General features: G+C 63.3%; 1 protein-coding gene across 13 annotated transcripts in view; it reads left to right on the top strand.

The window, feature by feature from the left end:
* Positions 1-20,545, top strand: part of BRSK2 (BR serine/threonine kinase 2) — a 52,401-nt gene that overhangs the window by 17,212 nt on the left and 14,644 nt on the right. For 12 of the 13 annotated variants that reach the window (XR_005059445.2, XR_005059448.2, XR_005059444.2 and 9 more), the window contains exons 2-10: positions 14,828-14,922; positions 15,214-15,299; positions 17,121-17,261; positions 17,715-17,831; positions 18,401-18,434; positions 18,604-18,672; positions 18,791-18,937; positions 20,009-20,040; positions 20,303-20,467. Coding sequence is in view for 9 of the 13 variants with exons in the window: in XM_037011646.2 (XP_036867541.1) it covers positions 14,828-14,922; positions 15,214-15,299; positions 17,121-17,261; positions 17,715-17,831; positions 18,401-18,434; positions 18,604-18,672; positions 18,791-18,937; positions 20,009-20,040; positions 20,303-20,467 (886 nt within the window). In the remaining 4 variants the exon portion in view is untranslated. Of the gene's footprint in view, positions 1-14,827; positions 14,923-15,213; positions 15,304-17,120; positions 17,262-17,714; positions 17,832-18,400; positions 18,435-18,603; positions 18,673-18,790; positions 18,938-20,008; positions 20,041-20,302; positions 20,468-20,545 lie in introns of those variants that run through there. The other variant, XM_037011650.2, reaches the window with a different exon arrangement.

The raw sequence follows: 20,545 nt of genomic DNA, 5'->3' as shown, positions 1-20,545 counted from the left end.
GGCATGGTGCCCTTAAGGCGCTTCCACGCTGCAGCGTGCCAGAATGTCCTCTCTAAGGCTGGCCCCGGGTGGGGAGAGACCACCGTCTGTTCATCCGTTTGTCCACTGATGGACGCTTGGGTGGCTTCTGCTTCCACTTTTTGGCTGCTGTTGTGAATTTACATGTGTGTTTGAGTCCCTGCTTTCCATTCTTCTGGGGAAGCATCTCGGAGCAGAATTGCTGGGTCACACGGTGACTCTCAGGTTTCATTTTTGAGAAATGTCCCAACTGCTTCCTGGCAGACCACATGTCACCTTTATTTTTGTTGTTCAGTCTTGTGGGTGGAGCAGCCCTGATTGCCTGCCCACCTCCTGGGGTCCGCGCAGCACCCAGCTGTCCACCCCCCTGGAGCTTGCGCTTTCCCCTGCAGCTGGCTGGCTTGGAGGGAAGGGTGGCCCCTGCGGTTGTCGGGATGGCGCTCACAGGGTGGCCTCTTGCTGGCTCTGGGGGCCACTGCCCTCCCTGCTGCACTGAGCTCTGGGGTGGCCTGTGGCTCCCCTTGGCCACTTGTGCCCCAGGAAGGCAGCTGTGGGAAGCCCAGGAGCTCCCGGCCTGGGCAGCCAGTGCTCCTGGCAGTGCTGTGACTTTTTTTTCACAGATTGGGCAAGTCAAGAGTTTGACATCTGTTGCCAGCCAGGCCCAGAACAACAAGATGGATTTCATTAGATTCCCGTGGCAGCCCTGGGCCTTGTCTGACACAAGGGCACCTCCCAGTGGGCAAGGCTGTGTGTCTCCCGGGGGCTGGGGAGGCCTTCGTCCTTCCCTGGACTCTACCCAGCTCTGCCTCCTCCATCACCTGGGCCAGCAAAGTCCTGGGCCAGGCCTGCTCCCTCTAGCTTCCCCTGGTTGCATCATCCGTCCCCAGTAGAGGCACCTTCTGAACCCAGGCCTCACGGCGGCCTGGTGGGCAGTGCCTCCAGGGCCCTGCTGGCCACAGGCGATGCTCCTATTCCAGCTGCTCCGGGGCCCATGTCAGCCTCTGGATGGGGCAGGGGTGTGGTTGGCTCCGGTCACCGAGCCTGGGGGCCTGGGCATCCAGCAGGTGCCAGCGTCTGCCCTTCTCTGCTCTGACCTCAGAGCCTGAGTATGTCATGGGTGAGGAGAGTCTGTGTCCACAGGAGGGCTGCCACCCCCGCTCAGGCCTCGGGAGTCGTCACCCCAGTCCCTGGTTGGTGTTCCTCAGCATCTTCCCACTGGGTGGAGAGCCAAGAGGGAGCTTTGGGGCCAGGGTGGATGATCAGATTTTCAGGGGGCACTGGGCCTGAGAGCATTCCAAGCCCTTGCAGCCTGCCTTTGAGCCGCAGAAAGAGGGTACTTAGGGTGTCTGGCCGCACTCTGGAGCCCGCTGGCTGTGCTGAGGGCTAAGGGCCCCTGCTTGGCAGGCTCTTTATGGGTGCAATCCTAGGCTGCCTCTGGGAGGGGGAGGGAGTGAATATAGGACACTTAGCACTGCAGAAGTGGGGGGGGTTCCCATTTAATCATCACTGCAGGGAGGAGAGTGTATTAGGACACCCCTGAGGCTGGAGGGTCTACCTGAGCCCCCACCCCAGGAGGGGATGGGGAGCCAGGCTTCAAAGCCTGAGCCAGAAATGGCTATCCACCTGGGAGGGGCCTTTGGGTACCAGAATAGCCCATCTTACATAAGGAGCCCTGGGGTGGGCACGGAGGCTGGAAGGGGCACATGGGGACAGGTGGGGCATGGGCCTCTCCTCCCCTCTCCTGACATCCATCCCTTTCCTCCCTTGGGTCAAAGGTTGCATTGGGGGCTTCTGGTCCCTCCTGCAGAAGGGATGGCACTCCCCCTTGTCCTGCTTGTGGGGAGGGTGGGGAGCTGAGCAGAGGCGGCCCAGTGGCTGCAGCAAGTGTGAAATATTTCAGGGCTTAATTAATTTAATTTGAGAGGTTCCTTTTCAGAGCGTGAACAGTTGTCTCCCAAGAGACGTGCGCCGCCGCCTGCCCCCTCCTGCCTGCCTGGTGCTGGTGGGTGAACAAAACAGCGGGATCTATACTGAGATCGTGCTGAGCTAGGGGTGCCTGGCTGCTCCGGGTGCCCCTGCTTCCCTGTCCCTGGCTCTGTCCCCCCATGGGGCTGCCTTCCAGTCTCTGGGAGAAGTGTGTGTGAGTGTGAATCAGGAGCTTGACCACATGATGGTGGGTGTGGGGGTGTCCCTGGGAGCTGTGGCCGGCAGGACCTCCACGAGCCTGGAAACATGGGGTTGCTGGGGTGGATGTGGCAGAGGGGGCTGCTGAGCAAAGCTGGTGGGAAGGGTGTGGGATCTGGGCTTCCCCCAAGATGGAGGAGGAGTGGGGACTTGGGGAGCCCCCGGAGGAGAGGTTGAGAGAGCCAGGATGCCGGCTCAACCCCCCCAGGAGCTGGGGCAGGGGGCACAGGCGCAGGGAAAGGAGGTTGCGGGGTGCTGATGAGAGGCAACTATGGGCTTGATGTCAGCAGCTCAGTGCAGCAGGGACGGCAGCGGCCCCTGGAGCCAGCGAGAGGCCACCCTGTGGGCACCATCCCGACAACCGCAGGGGCCACCCTTCCCTCCAAGCCAGCCAGCTGCAGGGGAAAGCGCACGCTCCAGGGGCAACTGTGGGCTTGATGTCAGCAGCTGCTTCAAAGGGCGGCCCCCTCCCACTGCCAGTCAGTCTGGAGGGGGGGCGGACTCCCAGCCACCTGTCTGCTGAGGCCTTGGGCATGGAGGCACTGGCGTGTTCGAAGTGGGCCTGAGCGACCCCTGGGCTGCGACCTGAGGAGCCCAGGGCAGGTTGGGGTGCTCTGTGAACCCAGGAACCACGCCAAACCCACCAGCCCAGCCACCTTGCCCCCCAGGGGTGGACCCCCTCTGCCTCTGAGGAACGCCATAAAGCCAGATGTGCACAGGGTGGCCTGGACCAGGGTCCCGGGAAGGAGAGGGCGGAGGCAGAGGGCCTGGGCTGGGTGCAGGCGGCCCTCAGACTGTCCTCCCAGGCCAGGGTCTCCCATCGCTTCTCCTCCAGTCAGAGGGGCTCACTGGGCCTGACCCCCAGGGTGCAAGGGTGGAGCCGGGCCCACTGGTGGCTGCAGGAGGAGGGTGGGGCCCGTGGCCATTTATTTATTCATCAGAGTTGATGCCAACCGCATGCCAGGGCTGGAGGCCCAGGGCTGGGCCTACAGTCCCCCAAACTCCCCAGTCTAACCACAGGGCCCCGTGCATGGTTGGTGGGAACCAGCCAGAGTCAGTGGATGGAGAGGGTGCTCACAGCTGGGTACCTAGGCTGCTAGTATGTGGTAGAGGGGTGCTGCCCATGTGGGAGGGGCTCAGCATGGCCCACATCCCCCACCTCCCACCTGCAGCCAGCCCAGAGCAATATGGACCCTTTTCTGGCACTGGTGCCCTGCGTGGACCTTAGGGGCAGCGCTGGGCCAGAAGACTGTGGAGTCCCTTCTGCCCCTATTATGGAGAGGGCCGTAGGGCAGAGGCATTGTCTAGGACCCTCAGGCGGGCCTCTGGGACAGGCACTCCCAGCAGCAGTGAGGCCATGGCAGTTGTCCCAGGCCAGAGGCACCTTGAGGTCTCTCAGACCCTGGGCCTAAGAAACTGTCAGGTGGCCATGTTCCACCGGCTCCATCCCTGGCCCCCTCCCCCTCCCAGCTGGTTTTTGGTGTTCTCACCAGCGCAGTCAGCTCTGATGGTTCCTGCTCAACCCTGGAGCTCTCCCACACCCTGACCGCAGATGTCACATGTTGGGCGCCTCCCAGGAGGGTTGGGGTCTCTAGCAGTGCCTCCCCACCTGATGGCTGGAGGGAGGTATTCTAGCCACTGTGGGCCTGAAGTCAGACTCTAAGCGAGGGGCCCTGTGTGTGCTCAGCAAATGGGCGCCAGGGACCTGGGCAGCACTTCCTGAAGGGCCATGCAGAGGGCTTGTAATCTGCCGTTTGCCTGGGCTTATAGGTCCCCACTGTGCCATGACCCCAGGACTTGGTGCAGGGGCAGGCCCGGGTAACAGGCTCAGGGAAGAGCAAGGGGGTGTTCTGAGGGGGCGCACCAGGATGCTGAGAGCTGGCTCCCAAGGGCGCCCTGATTGCTGCCTCCCCCATGTGTGTGGCCCGGAACAGTCCACCATGGGTTGCTCACAGGGCTGAAAGCGGTCCGCGGGGTGCTGTCCATGGTGCTGAAAGCCTCACAGTGGTGGTGTCTGTGATGCTGAATGGGGAGCTCTTGCACCCGCCCAGCTGTGGATTCGCCCTGCCCTCTGTGCCCAGGGAACTGAACCCGCCACCCCAACCTCTTTGTGTCTTTTGGCTCTGCCACACCCTTTGCCCAGCGCCTCATCGACCCCCCAAGTCTGTACTGAGGGACTGGAGCTGGTGCCTACGTCACTGGGGAAGCACTGCTCACCCAGGAAGCCCCACCTCCAGGGACTGGCATGGGCAGGCCTCACGCTGACCCCTTGGGCAGTGGCAGGAGAATGGGCCTTGGGGTCAAGCAGTCTGTCAGCCTCCGTTTTCCCTTCTGAGAAAGGGAATGAGGCTGTTGGGAGGATGGGGACCAAAGGGGAAGAAGATCCTGGGGAACCTCAGTTACGACGAGACAGTGGTATTGCTGGAATCGGTTGCCATGTCCAGGCCTGACCACCGCCCAGAACCCACCCTGCCTCAGTGCCTGAGCTGTGGCTCCCAGCGACTGGGTCTGCAGCCCACAGGGCTCCTTCCCCTCGAGCCGTGCCTGGTTCACGCAGGGCAGTGGTGAGAGGCAGCTGGGCCTGCTGCTGTCAGCTCCTGCGGAGGCAGAACCTGACACCCCTTCCACAAATCTGCCCCAAATGTCTCAAGGCGAACGCTGGGTCAAGAGGCCCCAGGTCTGTTCAAGTGCTGTTAGGAGCTGCCCATCCTGGCCGGGCACAGACTGGCGAGGGTGTGTGTGGGCATGGAGGAGGCTCGTGTTGCAGAGAGGCGCTTGAAAATATGTGCTCAGAGTCATAGTGGGATCAACAGAAGGGAAGTTTGTGGGGAAAAGACACTGGAGGCGACACCAGTGTGAGCCAGAGACCCCCGCAGTAGCCCCTGGGGAGGCCCTGACAGACAGCCGGACACCGGCGTGAGCCGGAGACCCCCGCGCTGGCCCCTGGGGAGGCCCCGACAGACGGCCGGACACTGGCGTGAGCTGGAGACCCCCACGCTGGCCCCTGGGGAGGCCCTGACAGACGGCCGGACACCGGCGTGAGCTGGAAACCCCCGCGCTGGCCCCTGGGGAGGCCCCAACAGATGGCCGGACACCGGTCGCTGAGATGGCAGTGACTTCTCTCTCAGTTGCAGGGCTGGAAGTTTGACTGAGACTCGGTTCCCCTGGACTTTTTCCCCCTGAGGGCTCTGAGGGGGAGTCTATTCCCGGCCCCTCCTCAGCTTCTAGTGGTTTGCTGACAATTTAAGGGGTTCCTTGGCTGGAATAAGCATCACCCCAAAACTGCTCTCATACCTGCGTGTCCTCCGTGTGCCTGCATCTGATCTCCCGCTGCCTTGTGGGGCTCAGGGCCCACTCTAAATGCAGGGCACTACCATATTGAGATCTCAGATTACCTCTGCAAAGGCTTTTTCCCAAATAAGGTCACATTTATGGGCTCCAGGCATTAGGACATGGACACATTTTTTTGCCCTAAATTTCCACTTAAATTTAGAACCCCCTAAATTGCCACTCAACCCCTGTAACTTCCATTAGTGGTTTGGGGATCCCATGGTGTCTGCAGCTTTGCACCACAGCTTTCTGCCCACAGGTTCCGGAGAGGCTCCACTGGCTGCCGGGGGTACCGTGCTGCTCACCTGGAGCGGGTCACCAGGAGCACAAGCCTGTCCTGCAAGGTGGGGGTGGGGCAATAGCTTTTCCTGGGAGTCTTAACTGGGGCGCCACCTGGGCTCCTCCGCCACAGCCCCCATGGGCGCCCCCAGCTCTAGGGGAGGCTGAGTGTAGAGGTGAGGAGGGGAGGCAGGGAGAGCCGAATGGGCACAGTGGGGGTCTAACCCTTGCCCTAGCGGGGTGGCCTCCAGCCCACCCTTGGGATCTTGTGCATGCCCAGGCAGAGAGCAGAGAGGGCTGTGTGTCTGGTGAGTAGGTGGGGTCAGTGGGGAGATGGGGGACAGGATGAGGAGTCCCCTTTTCTCAGTGTATACCCAGCATCAGGAACTTTCCCAGTGTTTAAAGGAGGATATAGCCCCCTGGGGACCTGGGCTGTGTTGTACCCTAGCCAGAACGGGGCTGGTGTATATCACCCCCCACCCCAGCCTCCGTGTGACTGGCTGTCCCCTCCCAGCCCTACTCCGCCCCACCAGGGTCTGGGAGGAGTTAGTCCTGGGGAGCTGCCTGGCAGGCTGGGGGTGAGACAGACTAGAGAAGGCTCAGGTCCTGGGACTCCACCACGCAGGCTGCCTGGGGCCAACAGCGGCAGACTGGGACCAGACTTGCCCCATGCGGCGCTCCGCGGCTCCCAGAGTTTCACAGCTCTGTGTTGTCTGAACAAGGCTGGGCAGGGTGGACTATCTTCCCCACTTCAGAAGTGCGGAAACTCAGGCTGGGGTTGGCGAGCCTCGTCCGAGGGCCGTCCCTGCTGGTCTGCTGCTGAGGCTGTGTCCCACTCTGTGAAGCTGTCCCAGTGTCTGTCCGGCTCGTACTGGATGCAGTCCTGTGTGTGTCTCTGAAGCCGGTCATTGGACGACTGGGTGTGTTCATCACATTGCTGTGTAACAAGTTACCGCAAAACTTAAAGAAGCAAACATTGTCTCTCAGCTCCTCAGAGTCAGGAATCCGGGCTTAGCTGAGCTGGGGGTTGAGCTCAGGCATTTCACGAGGTTCGAGGCACGGGCCAGAGCTGCATCAGCCGGAGGTGCACTGGCTGTTGGCTCGAGCTCCCTGCCACGTGGCGTCTCCACAGGACGTTGCCTCAAGACAAGGCAGAGGGCTCCTCAGAGCGATGATGCCAGAGAGCAAGTGAGCCCCCCAGGGAAGCTGTGCTGTCATCACCTGAGCTGGGAGGACACATCTATCCTTCCTGCTGTGTCCTGGGACCACACCGACCGGCCATGGTGCAGTGTGGGAGGGGGCCACGCTGTCAGGAGGGGGCCGGTTTTCAGAAGGTGGGGGTCACCGGTCCTCTTGGAGCCTGCCGTGTGCCAAGGCAGCTGCCCTGAGTGTCTGACGCAGCCCACGTGGCAGGGTGATAGAATGGCAGGAAGAGCCGGCACTAGGAGCCCGGGGCTGTGGGGCCAGGTGTGCTGGGACCACGGCAGACACGCTGTGCTCCGGTGAGCAGGCCTGTGCCTCTGTCCTCAGCTCCTGCCAGGGTGGGGCCCTGGGGGGCTGCAGCGGGGCCTCTGCAGCCTCCCAGATCAGCCCTCCTCCGGCGCTCACCTCAACACAGCTCATCTGGGAGCCCACTTGGGCCAGCCGGTCCTCTGGCTGCCCGGCCCTGGGCACGTCTGGCTGCATCAAGCTCCTACCCGGGCCCTCTGGGCTGTGGAGAACTTTCCCCTCCCCTCCCACTTTAGCTCCGCCTCCAGAACCACCACCCTCTCTCGCCCATCACAGGGCATGTTTAAGCTCTTCTGTGCGTACGTGGGATCCAGGACTGGCGTGTGGGTCCTGGCCTCAGTGAAGACTGGTGGCACATGTGGGGACAGTGGCCAGGGCAGGACCATGAGGTTTTTAGGGGCAACTGAGACCACTGTGATGGCAGGAGCTTCCCTCAAGGCCACTGAGCTGGCCTTTGGGAGCAGAGGTTGGGAAGCTCGCGTCCCAACGATGGTCCAGGGCAGCCTGCGGGCTCTGAGCATGAACCCAGACCTGCTTTCAAGAGGATGCTATACTCTGAAGCCAGGAAATGTGTCCCCACTGAAGTGGGGGACTTGGCATTTCCCTACCCTGTCCTATGAGCCTGCCCCCTGCCCACCCTCCTGGCTTCTCCCCACTGATGCTGTGGGAAGCTGGGCTGCGGGAGGCGGGCTGGCTCAGGGCGGCCCGCCGTGCTGATTGTTTTTTCCAAGACTGGTGTGGTGCTGCCTCCCCCGCTCTTGTCCAAGGGGAGCCCAGGCTGGAGAGGTGACGAGGGGCCGCAGTCCTGTCCTGTGTCTGCTCTGCTTGCCTCAGAACCGCTCCTTCCTCATACTCCTGCGGTGGCAGCCCCCATGGTGAGGCATGTTAGGTGGCAGAAAATGGGTCACCATCAGCTGCACTCATGGCCCTGGGGAGCCAGCCACATGGTCCCAGAGGCACAGTGCTTAGTGACGGGTGAGGAGGGTCGGTCTGCAGTCCCGGGCATCAGTGACCCCCGGAGTGGTCCTGGGAGCATCGGTGGCAGATGCACGTCTCTCCCAAGCTGCAGAGAGGGGCTCCGATAGGTCCAGGCAGCACTGCCCCCGCCCCTGCAAACAAGTCTGGCTCAGCAGAAGCCTGAGGGGGTGGGAGCGGGCCATCAGCTGACTCAGCTGGGACTCTGGCCCACCCTGCGCCCCACGAGACTCCCTCCCCAGAGCCTGTCCTGGGTGCTAACTAGTCGCCTGTACCCGAAGACCAGGCTGCCGTGCAGCCAGTCCCCAGTGTGCTGCATGGCAAGGCGGCCAGTGTGAGCACACAGTCAGGGCCCATACGGGTGGCACGTTCTGTTCCTTCCCTATTGGTGTCCTTCTCCTGTCTTCTAAAGGTCTGGTGACCTGGGAGACCAGGCCTTGCAGCCTGGGCGCCTGGCTCTGTCAGCACCACGGACAGCAGCCTCAGCCTTGGGCTCCAGCTTACGGAGGCTTCCCCCTCCCCAGCGTGACTCCCCAGTCTTGGGTAATGCGTTCACCACCTGTCTCTGAGCCTTGTGATCTGCTTGTGCACATCCTCCAGTTGGGCCTTGTGGGTAGACACGCTGACTCCCGTCCTTACTCTGAACTCTCACCCTCTTCTGGGGGAAGGGAGGGGGTCTCTTGAGGTGGGCAGCAAGGACAGGGCAAGCTGCCAAGTGGGGAGACAGCTGCACCCAGGGACTGGGCCCCAGAAGCTGCCACGGGTGCGTGTGTGTGCAGGATGCAGAGTCGGGGAGCCACCATGGACCGTGAGGCCAGTGTCACTGAGGTCCCATGGCCTGACCACAGTGGTGGCGTGGGGTGCACACCTTGGGACCCGTGAGCAGTGTGTGGGCACCCCCTTGTGCTGTATTCCTTCCCAGCTCCTTGCACTGTGGGTGGGACCCTGGTGCCATCAGAGGGGGGGCATGCAGGCGGCAGAGTCCACAGGGACACAAAGCTCTCTCGGGACAGACACCAGGTGACCTTGACCTCCAGGCCAAGAACCTCCTCCTGGACCCCTTTAAGAGGCAGCTGGGGCTGGTGGTAAGGCCCTAGGCTGACAGGAGCCCACCTGGGAGGGCTTGGCCAGGGCTGTTACCTGGAAGCCGGTGTCATTACATGAGTGATGGTGTGGGCTGGCACCCCAGTCCTCCCCTGGGTGAGGTGTCCATCCCTTGAGGGAGAGACTCCATCCCTTGAGGGAGGGTGGTTCTGGTGCCATGTTGCAGATTGAGCCACTGCACCCTCCTGCCTACCAGGGTCTCAGACATGCAGACAGCACATGTGCCCCCAGGTATGTGGGGGTGTCAGAGATGGGAACTGACAGGATGGACCTCCATCCGTCCAACACCCTGCAGCCATGTAGGAGCTCCAGACCCTAGGGCTACAGGCGGAGTGATGAGGGCCCAGGGTGGGGAGTGGGCCATGAGCGAGGCATTCCCAAGGTGCCTTAGAGGAGGCCATGGTTGGGGTCCTAGTGCCCAGAGGTAGTGAAGTGGATGGGCCAGGGCCTCAGGAGCAGCTTGTGGCCCACTGACCCAGGACAGAGTGGGCGCCCTCCCAGGGTGCTGAGCTGCCTGGCCATGGGGTCTGAAGGCCGATGAAACACCCTGAGGGCCAGGCTGGGGGAACTTGGCTGCCCTGACAGGTGGAGAGGCAGTCCTGGTGTTGTGCTAGGCCTGGGCTCCCGCAGGGTGGCCTGGAGCGGCTGGGTTGATGTGCATAGCCATGTTGGGCAGCACAGGGCCCCTACCTGGGTGCCGACCCCTCTGCATCTTCAGAGGGAGGGGTGTCCTCAGGCTGCCCCACCACCTCCACCTCCTCAACCTCAGCCGCCCTGCTGGGCAACCAGGTGCAGCTCCGGGCACAGAGGTCCCTCCCTCCCAGATGGAGACTATCACTGCCCCCAGACCCCTGCCCAGACCAAAGAGCAATGGGCCAGCCCCTGTGGCAGTCTCTAGGAGTGGGGCCCCAGGCCCAGAGCCCTCCAGAGGGTCTTTCCTGAAGGACTAGGACCAAGAAGGTGAGGAAGGCCAAGGATGGCCGGGGGCCGGAGGGTGAGGCGTCTGCTCAGGTCCTCCACCGACGCCAACTCTCAGCCTACAGGCCCCTTATGCCACTCCCCCTGCGGGACCCCCTGGGGGTCTGAGGGTGCCGGGTCTGCGCCTGGGCCTGCGAATCTCCACCCTCCCGCTTCTTGCAGGGCTGCCCAGGGGCCCCGCAGGGCCACCAGAGCCCAAGACACACAGGGCTGCCCTCCTCCTCCTTCCAGGATCGCAGGGAGGGCCAGGGGGGCCGGGCCCTGCCTACAGAGCTGCCTGCCCTCCAGCTGTCCAGCTGTGGGCCGTGGCAGCTGAATGGAGGGTGGGGGGTGGGTGCCCATGTTATGCCTGTTCCTGGGGTGCAGTGGGGGGCCGGTGGGTGGGCAGCTCTGCGGGCCTGGAGTCCTCCCTTGGCCTTCCGCCTGTGTCTCCCCTCAGCACCCCCAGGGCTCCGCAGTGCCTGGATCCCCTTCCTGCAGTGTGCATGGAGGTGGTCCAAACCCTCAGGCACCTGCCAGGACCTGGGCGGGGCGGCCCTGCTGCCCCTGGATTATCTGTTGACACCGTATACTTTCCCCCTCTTGACGTGCGCCTGTGTTTGTTCTAAAGACAATAATTAGAGACAAAATCACAATTGGAAAATAAGCCCAAACAACTGGAAGGCTGAGTAATTAGGGTGATTGTGGGCTTCCCTAGCAGAAGCTGCCACCCTGCCATCCCGAAGCCATGGCCTGCTCAGGGGAGCTCACTCTCCACCCCCGCCTCCAGGGAGTTGGCAGGACTGCTTGAAACCCAGATATCGTGCCACCAAGGATGCCAGTCCAGGGAAGACCAGCATACCCAGGGCTGAGCCACTGTCCAGGGTGGCAAACAAGCTTTACTGAGGAGGGACAATTCCATGCTGGGCTTTGAGGGATGTATACAAGTCTGTGGAGCAGAGGACTTTCTGAGCAGGAAGCAGCAAGTGGAGGAAGACGGGTGCAGGGAGGGAACATCAGAGTTCTAGGGTGCGGCTTGGGGCAACCCCCTCCACACCCCAGCCATGTGTCCTGGCTGCCCTCACCTGAGCTTGGCAGGAGGCTCCCAGTGGCCACGGCTGGTGGCCCTCCTGCCCAGGTCCCAGCCCAGAGGCCTGTACCTGAGGGTGTGGGGCTCATCCAGGGCACCTTGTCCACTGGGCCCTTTGTCCTCTGGCCTTTCTGAGCGGTCATGCACCAGCTGGCAACGTGGCTGCTGTGTTTCCTTGCCTGGCAAAAGGGGGCCACGGGGGTCCCCTGCTGCACTCGGCATCTGGTGTGCAGTTGGCCCTCAGTGTGGTGGCTGCAGCCGTCCACTGCCCCGTCCACTTCCGGAGAGTTGGCCGCATTGCTGTGAAGCGTGTGAGCTGTTTGTGTGCAGGTGTGCGTGTGCACAGAGCCCTTGAGTCAGCCGGGCTGCTCTGTGGCCTGTGTTCACCTGCCGTCCCTGGGCCGTGTGGCTGTAGTTGTGTCTGCTCCATCCCCTGGTGGCTGAGCCACAGTTAACGCTGTCCGTCTGGGGACAGGGTGTCACTCCCCGCTTGTTGCTGAATGAATGCTGGGCACAGCTGGCCCAAGGCCCTGCCTGCCTGCCTGGGGGATGCTGTCCCAGCTCTGCCTGGCCTTGTCTGCAACTGTCCTAGTCTTTTGGAGACTTGTAGGAACATGTCCCCCTTGAGAGTGGCTTTTACCCCTCTTGCTGCTATTTCTCCAGTTTCCCTTGACCTGTCACCTTGTTCTGGGGACTTGGTGGACAGCAAATTTGCTTCTAAGTCAGCCTCACTCTTGCTGGTTTCCATGTCTGGGCTGGTGGAGGGGAGGGTGGGTTCCAGCCCAGGCGCCCTTCCTGGAGGCAGAGTCCCTGGGCTTCAGCTCTGAATTACCCATTGCAGGGCCGCCTCCTCCCGCCCTGCGGCCTTCTGACCTGGAATCACAAAGGCAGCCCCAAAAGGCCCTCGAGGCCTGCGGCCCTTCCTGGTCAGGAGCCGATGGGGCTCCGTGGGCGCTCCCTGTTGGAGCCCATGTGTCCTGGGTGCAGGGGCTTCAGGCCCCCAGGCATGGGGCTCCCACGGGGGCCTGTGGCTGCTCCTGCCCCCGAGGGAGCCCAGAGTCAGCTCTCTGCTGTGAGCTCCCTGCCACATAAGAGGGGCTGTGGCTGCAGGGTGTCTGTGCAGCGGCTGGGCAGAGGCCTCCTGACAGACGGGAGGCCAGGACACAGTGCCCAGAAGGTCAGCTGTGATCGCACTGCACTCAGTGAGACACAGAGGCCAAAGTCAGAGACACGAGGTCTGCCGGAAACATGCTTCGAGGCATGTAAGGAAGGTCTGATTTTCTGTAAAAACCAAAGGGCTCTTGCAAATTGGTAAGACCTTCCTCCCACTTCCTCCTTGTAAAAATGGTGAAAGTGAAGGAACAGGTGCTAAGCAGGAGAAGCTCAAGGTCATGGCCAAAGTGCAACAGCTGGGGCAGGACTGGGTCACCTGAACCTAGGGTAGAGTTTGGTGAACAGAGTGTGAGCATCCCTCCGAGGTCACAGGAAGGGCACCCTTGGTGCGCTCTGCGTCCCTTAAAGTGGAGCAGAAGCTGCAATCAGGATGGGGGTGCCCCCTGTGCCCCCAAATGCTGGAGGTGGACCGACCACGTGATACCCTCTACATGCCCCTGGGAATACACAAAACACCTTGGAGACTGCCTGGGGGCCCAGGATCAGGGACAGCTGGGGTGTCTTGGGCCTGAGACCACAGAATAACCCAGCCAGAGGTGAGGACTGCAGCTGGCAGGTGGCCCTGGTAGCATGTTCCAGCCAGGGAGGTAAGGGGAGGCAGGTGCTCAGCCGTGGGCATGTGACAAGGGGGTGGCATCCAGAACTGTGGGTCCTGAAGTGTGGCTGTGGCTGGGCAGCTGCGTCTGGGGGGTCTCTCCCTGCGCACCAGGTGACGCACCAGGAGAAACCTCCACCTGGCCGGGGGAGGGCTCTTGACTCTGGGCAAGAAAGGATTCTCGAGTGTAGGTGAGGAAGGAATTCATTGAAACAAGAGCAGCAGGGAATGGCAGCTGCTGTGCGGGCGGGAGAGACCAGGTAAGTGCAGAGGGAAAGAGGGGACTTTCTCGGCCTAGGACAGGGTCCCTTGCCAGCTCCTGACGCCAGGGTCGCCTGGCATCCTGTGCCCGCTTGGATCTGCACGGCACGGGGACTGGCCCCTACCACCCCAGGATCTGGGGGAGCCACGGAGCACAGGATGGAGTGGGATTCTGTTCTAAGAACTTCCCAAAGAAAGGAGATTTTCAGGCGGGCTACTAAAGAGCAGATTGCACAGCAGCAGTTCCGTCCAGGTCACCCGGGCGACAGAAACATGCAGGCCCAAATCTGAGCTCTCAGCAGCCCCTTCCCACTTATTCTGCTTATTAGGAGTAAAGCGGAGACAGAGTGAGACTTGGAAATAAAATGAAATAGCGAAGAGACAAACCGCAATAATCTAAGCAGGGAGAAAGCTGTATTTGAAAGTACACGCTTAAGGAAAAGAGAGGGCAGCATCCTCGGAAAGGAGGCCACTGGAGTTTAGGGATCCTGTCTTCTGAGGCTTTCCAGAATGGGGCAAAGGGCAGGGGGGGGTTGTTGGGCGTCGGCTTGACTTGTGGCCTCGAGGCGCTTATCTCTGGTGAGAGACACCATGTCTCCTCTCCTCTGTTATCAGTCCTCCGGCTGACTCTGCTAAATAAGCCCAACACAAGGGGTTTATTTATCCCGTTCTTCTCTACAGGAGTGGCTGCCCTCAAGCAGGGGGGACATACCAGCTAAGACTGCCTGCCCTGCCTTAAGACAGGCTGTTGGGCTGTTTGACTACCAGAGAACATGTCAGGAATCTTACTTCTCAACTCTCTGCCTTTTAAAATGGAGTCTTAGCCTTAAGATGGGGTCTCTCCTCACTACACTGTTTATATCTCAGCATTTTTCATTATAAGCAGGAAAAGTTCATCATGATGCTTGTCCCAGGTCCCTGCCCCACCTCACGGCTGTGAGAGCTGAGCGTTCTGTCCCACAGGGGGCAGGGGAGGGACTGTGGGGCTGTCCTGGTGTCCTGGGGATAGCAGTGAACTAACTACACGGGTCTGCGGCCACCTGGGGCAGTCACAGGGTGGTGGAGTGTGAGTCCACGGTGAGGATGGGCCTTCTGGGGCCTCCAGGGGAAGGCAGGGGTGGCTCTGAATCTGAGGGTAGCCTGGCTCCCTGCTGTGGATGGCTGGGCAGCGGCTGAGGCCTAGGGGAGGGGCCCCGGAGCAAGGGCCCCCCTGAGCCCCAGGGGTGGAGGAGGCCAGGGGGCCCACACCCTGGGGAGTGTGGCGTGGGAGCGGCGGGCGGCCCCATGGCGGCCAGCCTTGAGGCCCTGGGCCTGGCTCTGGATGGGGTCTGATGGCCATCTCTCCCCTGAAGGCCTTGTGAAGCTGGGGATTCACTGTGTCACCTGCCAGAAGGTGGCCATCAAAATTGTCAACCGGGAGAAGCTCAGCGAGTCAGTGCTGATGAAGGTGAGCACGGGGCTGGGGCCTGGGGCCGGGGCCACGTGCTGGGCTGCCTGGTCCTGTGGGAGCAAGGACAGTCTGGCTCCTGGCCACGGAGCAGGCTCCCTCCACTGGCGCCCAAGATCACCACCGTGCACCGGCCGACCTCTGGCCCTGGGCACCCTTCCCCTGCCTCGTCCAGAGGCCAGGGGAGGACGGGCCGGCCCCTCAGGCAGGGCAGTCCGGGACACTGGTGCACACAGTGGGAGGGATTGTGCCCCGCGCCCTGGCCTGACCCGAGCTGCTCTCCCCCTGCAGGTGGAGCGGGAGATTGCGATCCTGAAGCTCATCGAACACCCTCACGTTCTCAAGCTGCACGACGTTTATGAGAACAAAAAATATTTGTAGGTATTGCTGGGTCTGGAGAGCTGGGGTGGCCGGAGGAGGAGCCGTGGGGCCTTGGGGAGGGGACGGGCAGCCCCTAGGGCGGGGGCTGGGTGGGGGTGGGGGTCCGTCTCGGGAGGGAAGGATGAGCCCCAGGCCTCACAGTCACTGCCTCTTGACCAGACGGGTGGCCTGCTTTGCTGGGGACTTGCTGAGCCACCAAGGGGGTGGGGCTTCCTGGAAGAGTGGGGTGTCAAGGACAGGGGCTGCTTGGATGCTTTTCCCTGGCCCGTAAGCTTGGTGGCCCTGTCCCTCTGCCAGGAGCTCCTACGGACCTTTCCCCCACACCCACTGAGCCCCTATCTGCTTCCTCGTGGGGCTTGGGGACCCTAGGCTAGCCAACTACCCCAGACCCCTCACCCCAGCCTGTCATACACCCAACTGCCCTCACAGGGATGCCCCGCCCCAGGCTGCTGAGTGTGGCCCACCTCCTGTCACAGCCTTGCTACTGGGGCCAGTGGAGGCCTCACTGACCTAGACCCGGGCTCTAATGCTGGCACCCCCAAATAACCAGCTGTCTGGCCTCAGTGAGCTCACTGGGGGTGCCTGTGACCACCAAGGTCAGGGTGCTGCCTGGCTGTGCTGTGCTGGGCCCTTCCCCTCAGGAGCAGGGCAGGCCCCCAGGACAGGCCCTCCTCCTCTCCACAGATAGGCTCCCTGTGCCCCGGTGACTGCCCCCACCCCCACTCACCCCTCAGTCCTTGCAGGGTGGGCTCTGGACACAGCTGGTCCTCCCCACTTCTGCCCTGCCACTACCCGGACATTCCCTGAGGACATGAGGTCCTTGACATCGCCTCACCCAAACCTCTCCTCTCAAGGCCACCTCCCCTCCCCAGGCCGCTGCAGCCCATCTGTGGCCACCCTTGACAGTTCCCAGCAGCTATTACCAGGGAATGTGCTCAGCCTTGTCCAAGCTCCCTGAGGCCCCGCAGGCACCAGTGTCCATGCGCCCCAGGGACCACCTCTCAGCCCCACTGTAGGGAGGCCCAGCTTGGACACAGCCACCTTCAGAGGGGTGTGGGCTCTCCGCAGCCATGTCTTCCTCCCCCGGACCTCCCCATCCTGTCTCCCCTGACCCTGGGGCCCCACCCAGCAGCCCAGAGGGTCTTCAGTGCCTAAACCCCTGCAGGGCAACATGACTCAGCAGAGTGGGGTACACAGAGGTGGCTGGATGCCCCACCTGCACATGCCACACAGCACTGGCACACAGGCCCCAGACCTGCTTGGAACCCTGCCCCTCCAGCAGCCCATCCCCATTCCCTGCACCAGTCCAGCCACACTGAGCTGAGAAACAGTGGTCACCACCCTGCCAGCGGGGCCACACCCCACCCCTGTCTTCCCAGACCGTTTGAGGGTCACCCCCAGGCTCCAGCCCCCTGCCTACACTGTTTTGAGGTCTGCCCTGTTGGCCAGGGCTCCCTGAGACCCTGCGTCTGGGTTGCCCCCTGCTCTGGGGTCCCAGCCAGGGCTGGCTAGGGAGGTGGGGAGTGGGGGACAGCAAACACTGCCTCTTTGGCCTTGAAGCCCAGCGGCCCCTCAGCTGGGGGGCCAATGGGGCCCCATCCCCAGGCCCCTAGCACCTGGGGCACCTCCAGATGGGCTGCCCTGTAGGTGGGGCCGCCAGGAGGTGGGAGAGCAGGGGCCCCTCCTGCTAAGGGTACTGGAGGGAGGGGATGGGTCAGGTGGTGGCCACAGCCTCTGGCCAGTGCTGCCCTGCTGGGTGGTCTAGAGTTGGGTCAGGCGTGCGTGCACACCCACCTGATGTTCACCTGCCCCTGCAGATACCTGGTGCTAGAACACGTGTCTGGTGGGGAGCTCTTCGACTACCTGGTCAAGAAGGGGAGGCTAACCCCCAAGGAGGCCCGGAAGTTCTTCCGGCAAATTATCTCAGCGCTGGACTTCTGCCACAGCCACTCCATATGGTGTGTGCCCCACATCCCCAGGCGCCCCCTTGTGCTCCTGCCTCCCTGGACCAGACTACATCCTCTCCTGACCCCTCAGGGGCCTCAGGAAGCTCTCTGCCAGGTGCCCATGCAGTTTTGGGATCCCCTTCCTCGGCCTTTTCAGGGGTCTGGGGTCAGGGTGCCCCAAGCTCAGAGCAGGTGTTTGGGGTGGGGGTGGGAACAGCACGGGGAGGGGCAGGGCGTAAAGCAAAGCTTGCCTAGGGCCTTGCGGGAGCACGTGTTGTGACCTGTGGGAGTCCTTGTCCGTGGTCCTGCAGACCACTTGCCATCTGCCAGGCAGGCGACTTCTGAAATTGGCTGCGTGGGGCACCACCAGGCTGGATGCTACCGGTGCCGTGCTGGGCGGATGGGTTTTGGGCAGGGGAGGTAGCTCTTGACCCTGGGTGGCCTCTACCCTAACTTCCTCCCCAGCCACAGGGATCTGAAACCAGAAAACCTGCTGCTGGATGAGAAGAACAACATCCGGATCGCAGACTTCGGCATGGCCTCGCTGCAGGTTGGCGACAGCCTGCTGGAGACCAGCTGCGGGTGAGCGGGCGCCCCCTCCCAGCCACTGCAGGGGCCGGACTGCGCTGCCCCAGAAGCCCTGCCCCGGCTCGCCCCGGCCCGCGCGGGGGTGCTGTCCTGGTGCCTGGCCGCCCAGCCAGGTGTCTCCGTGCCCGGGTCTGGCTCCTGTGTGCCCCTCAGTGCGGGGTGGCAGGTGGCCCGCCGGACCGGGACCCCCTCGGCTCTGGCCAGGCCCTGGAAGGCCCTCCTCAGGAGTGAGGCTGGCATGCCAGCTTCCTGCTGAGGGCTCGGCAGGGCGCCTGGTTGGAACCGAGGACATGCCCCGTGGGCCTCTCTAGACCTAGAGTCCATCTTCCTGACCAAGATGGGCAGACAGGCAGCCTTGAGCATAGCGGAGCCCCTGCGACCCCAGGCTTCAGTGCTCCCCCAGGAGGTGCAGGAGGATGAGGTTGAGAGGGGTTGAACATCCTCGCACGGTGCATCCATGCCAGGCGCTGTCTCCACTGTTGTGACCCTGGGGGCGGCCAGAGGGCCAGGCCGGGGCGGGGTGCGTCCTGACCCGGGTGCCTGACTCCTGCCTTTGCTTTCAGATCCCCCCACTATGCCTGCCCCGAGGTGATCCGGGTAAGAAGCACAGCCCCCACGCCCCACCCGGCCCTGCCTGTCCGAGGGGCCTCTCCCCTCGCACCCCCGCGGATCTCTGGCCCTGGCTCGGCCACCTGGCCCTGGGGACGCGGGCCCACGGGCCGCCTGCCACCCAGACGCTGCGCGCCAACCGCTCTGCCGTCCGCAGGGGGAGAAGTACGACGGCCGCAAAGCAGACGTGTGGAGCTGCGGCGTGATCCTCTTCGCGCTGTTGGTGGTGAGCCGCGCCCCCCCCCCCCCGCCGCCCCTCCCCGCCCCGGGCGCCCCGCTCCCTGCTCTGTCCGCGGTGCTGCCCCGGCTGCCCGCCCCGCGGTGACCCCGTGCCCGGCCGGCAGGGGGCGCTGCCCTTCGACGACGACAACCTGCGGCAGTTGCTGGAGAAGGTGAAGCGGGGCGTGTTTCACATGCCGCACTTCATCCCGCCCGACTGCCAGAGCCTGCTGCGCGGCATGATCGAGGTGGACGCGGCGCGGCGCCTCACGGTGCGTCCCGGCGGGCAGTGCGGAGCGTCCAGGGGACCTGCGGTGGGCCCCGCCTCTCCACTCCCTGCTCCCGTACCCTGGCCTCCCCACCCCAGGGTCCCCAGGGCCCTGGGCAACTGCCAAGCCCGCTGGAGCCCCCGGTTAGGGGCCGAAGGTCCCTTGCCGCCTCCAGGGGAAGCACCGGTGTACAGAGGGACACCCACCTGTCCCTGGGAGTGTACGGGGCCTGCGTGAGTGTGCGCGCATGGGGTGTGTGCACATGTGTGTGGGCCGTGCGTGGGTATGTGCAGGGTGCCCGTGTGCACACGTGTGCTCGTGTGTGCACGGGGGCCTCCTAAGGCTGCGCCTGCAAACGTTTACAGAGCCCTGGGCGTGCCTGGGAGGGAGTGCCCCCCTTTACTAGGCCCGACTCCTGCCGCTTTCTGGGGTCAGCCCGTCAGTGTGAATAGGTAGTCAGGAACAGCTCCCATGGCTGGGGTGCTGAAGGGTCTGAGGGAAGCCCCCACTTCTGACAGAAGCCCCCAGCAGGCCTCCTTCGGGCTCTGCTGGTGCCAGGATGGCAGGTCCCAGGGCAAGGGCAGCAGGACCCCCACCAGGGCTGGCCTCTCCAGGACCGGGTGGCTGGCGCTCAAGAGGCCACTCCCTCCTCAAGCAAGCTGTTCCGTGCAGTGGAGAGGAGATGGGGCCCAGCCCCCCCACACCCCATGCTTACACCTGCACTCCTGCCCCTCCCTCCCCACACAGGCGGGCCGGGCCCAGGCTGCTTCCCCTGCTCTCCCCGCTCAGGCCTCAGGGGCACGCATCCCACAGGCAACCCCGGAGGTGCCGCCTGCCCCACCCTCCCAACTTGCTTCCTCTCTAGGCTGCACTTCCTCATCTACTGTGGGTGGCGGGGTGCTGGCCTGGAGCCCCCCGGGAGGCAGCCCCCCCTGCTCTCTTCACCCTGTCGCCCTGTCCTCCCACGCCCTCTGGCCTCCACCCTCTCCTCCTGCTCGCAGGTGCCTCGCCCTTGGCCTCCTAACGCGGCCCCTCCTACCTCCCTACTAACACCCTGTTTCTCTTTCCTTGTAGCTAGAGCACATTCAGAAACACATATGGTATATGTAAGTAGCCTTTCCTCCCCTGCGGCCTGCTTTGCCTGTCACCGTGGCCTGGAGGGCCAGCTAGGGAAGGCGGGGGGGAGGACCTGGCCCAGCACAGGCCCGCACTGGGCACAGGCAGGCGCAGGGGCTGGGCAGGGAGAGCAGCAGGACTCAGGGTCCCCAGAAGGGGCAGCCGACACCCTCCCCGGCCGCCTCAGGGTGGGGGTGGAGGAGCCGCGTCAGGTCAGAGGTGAGTGACGGGCAGTGTGCATGTCTTCTGCAGAGGGGGCAAGAATGAGCCAGAGCCGGAGCAGCCGATCCCCCGCAAGGTGCAGATTCGCTCGCTGCCCAGCCTGGAGGACATTGACCCTGACGTGCTGGACAGCATGCACTCGCTGGGCTGCTTCCGTGACCGCAACAAGCTGCTACAAGACCTGCTGTCCGAGGAGTATGTCTCTGGGGGGCCACGTATGCTGGGCCAGGGGCCTGGAGCGGGGAGTCCTGGCAAGAGGGGGTAGGGACCCGG

This window comes from Manis javanica, chromosome 11, assembly GCF_040802235.1.
Source record: "Manis javanica isolate MJ-LG chromosome 11, MJ_LKY, whole genome shotgun sequence".
Lineage (NCBI taxonomy): Eukaryota > Metazoa > Chordata > Mammalia > Pholidota > Manidae > Manis > Manis javanica.
The sequence above is the reverse complement of the archived record's forward strand: the minus strand, read 5'-3'. Positions and strand labels throughout refer to the sequence as shown.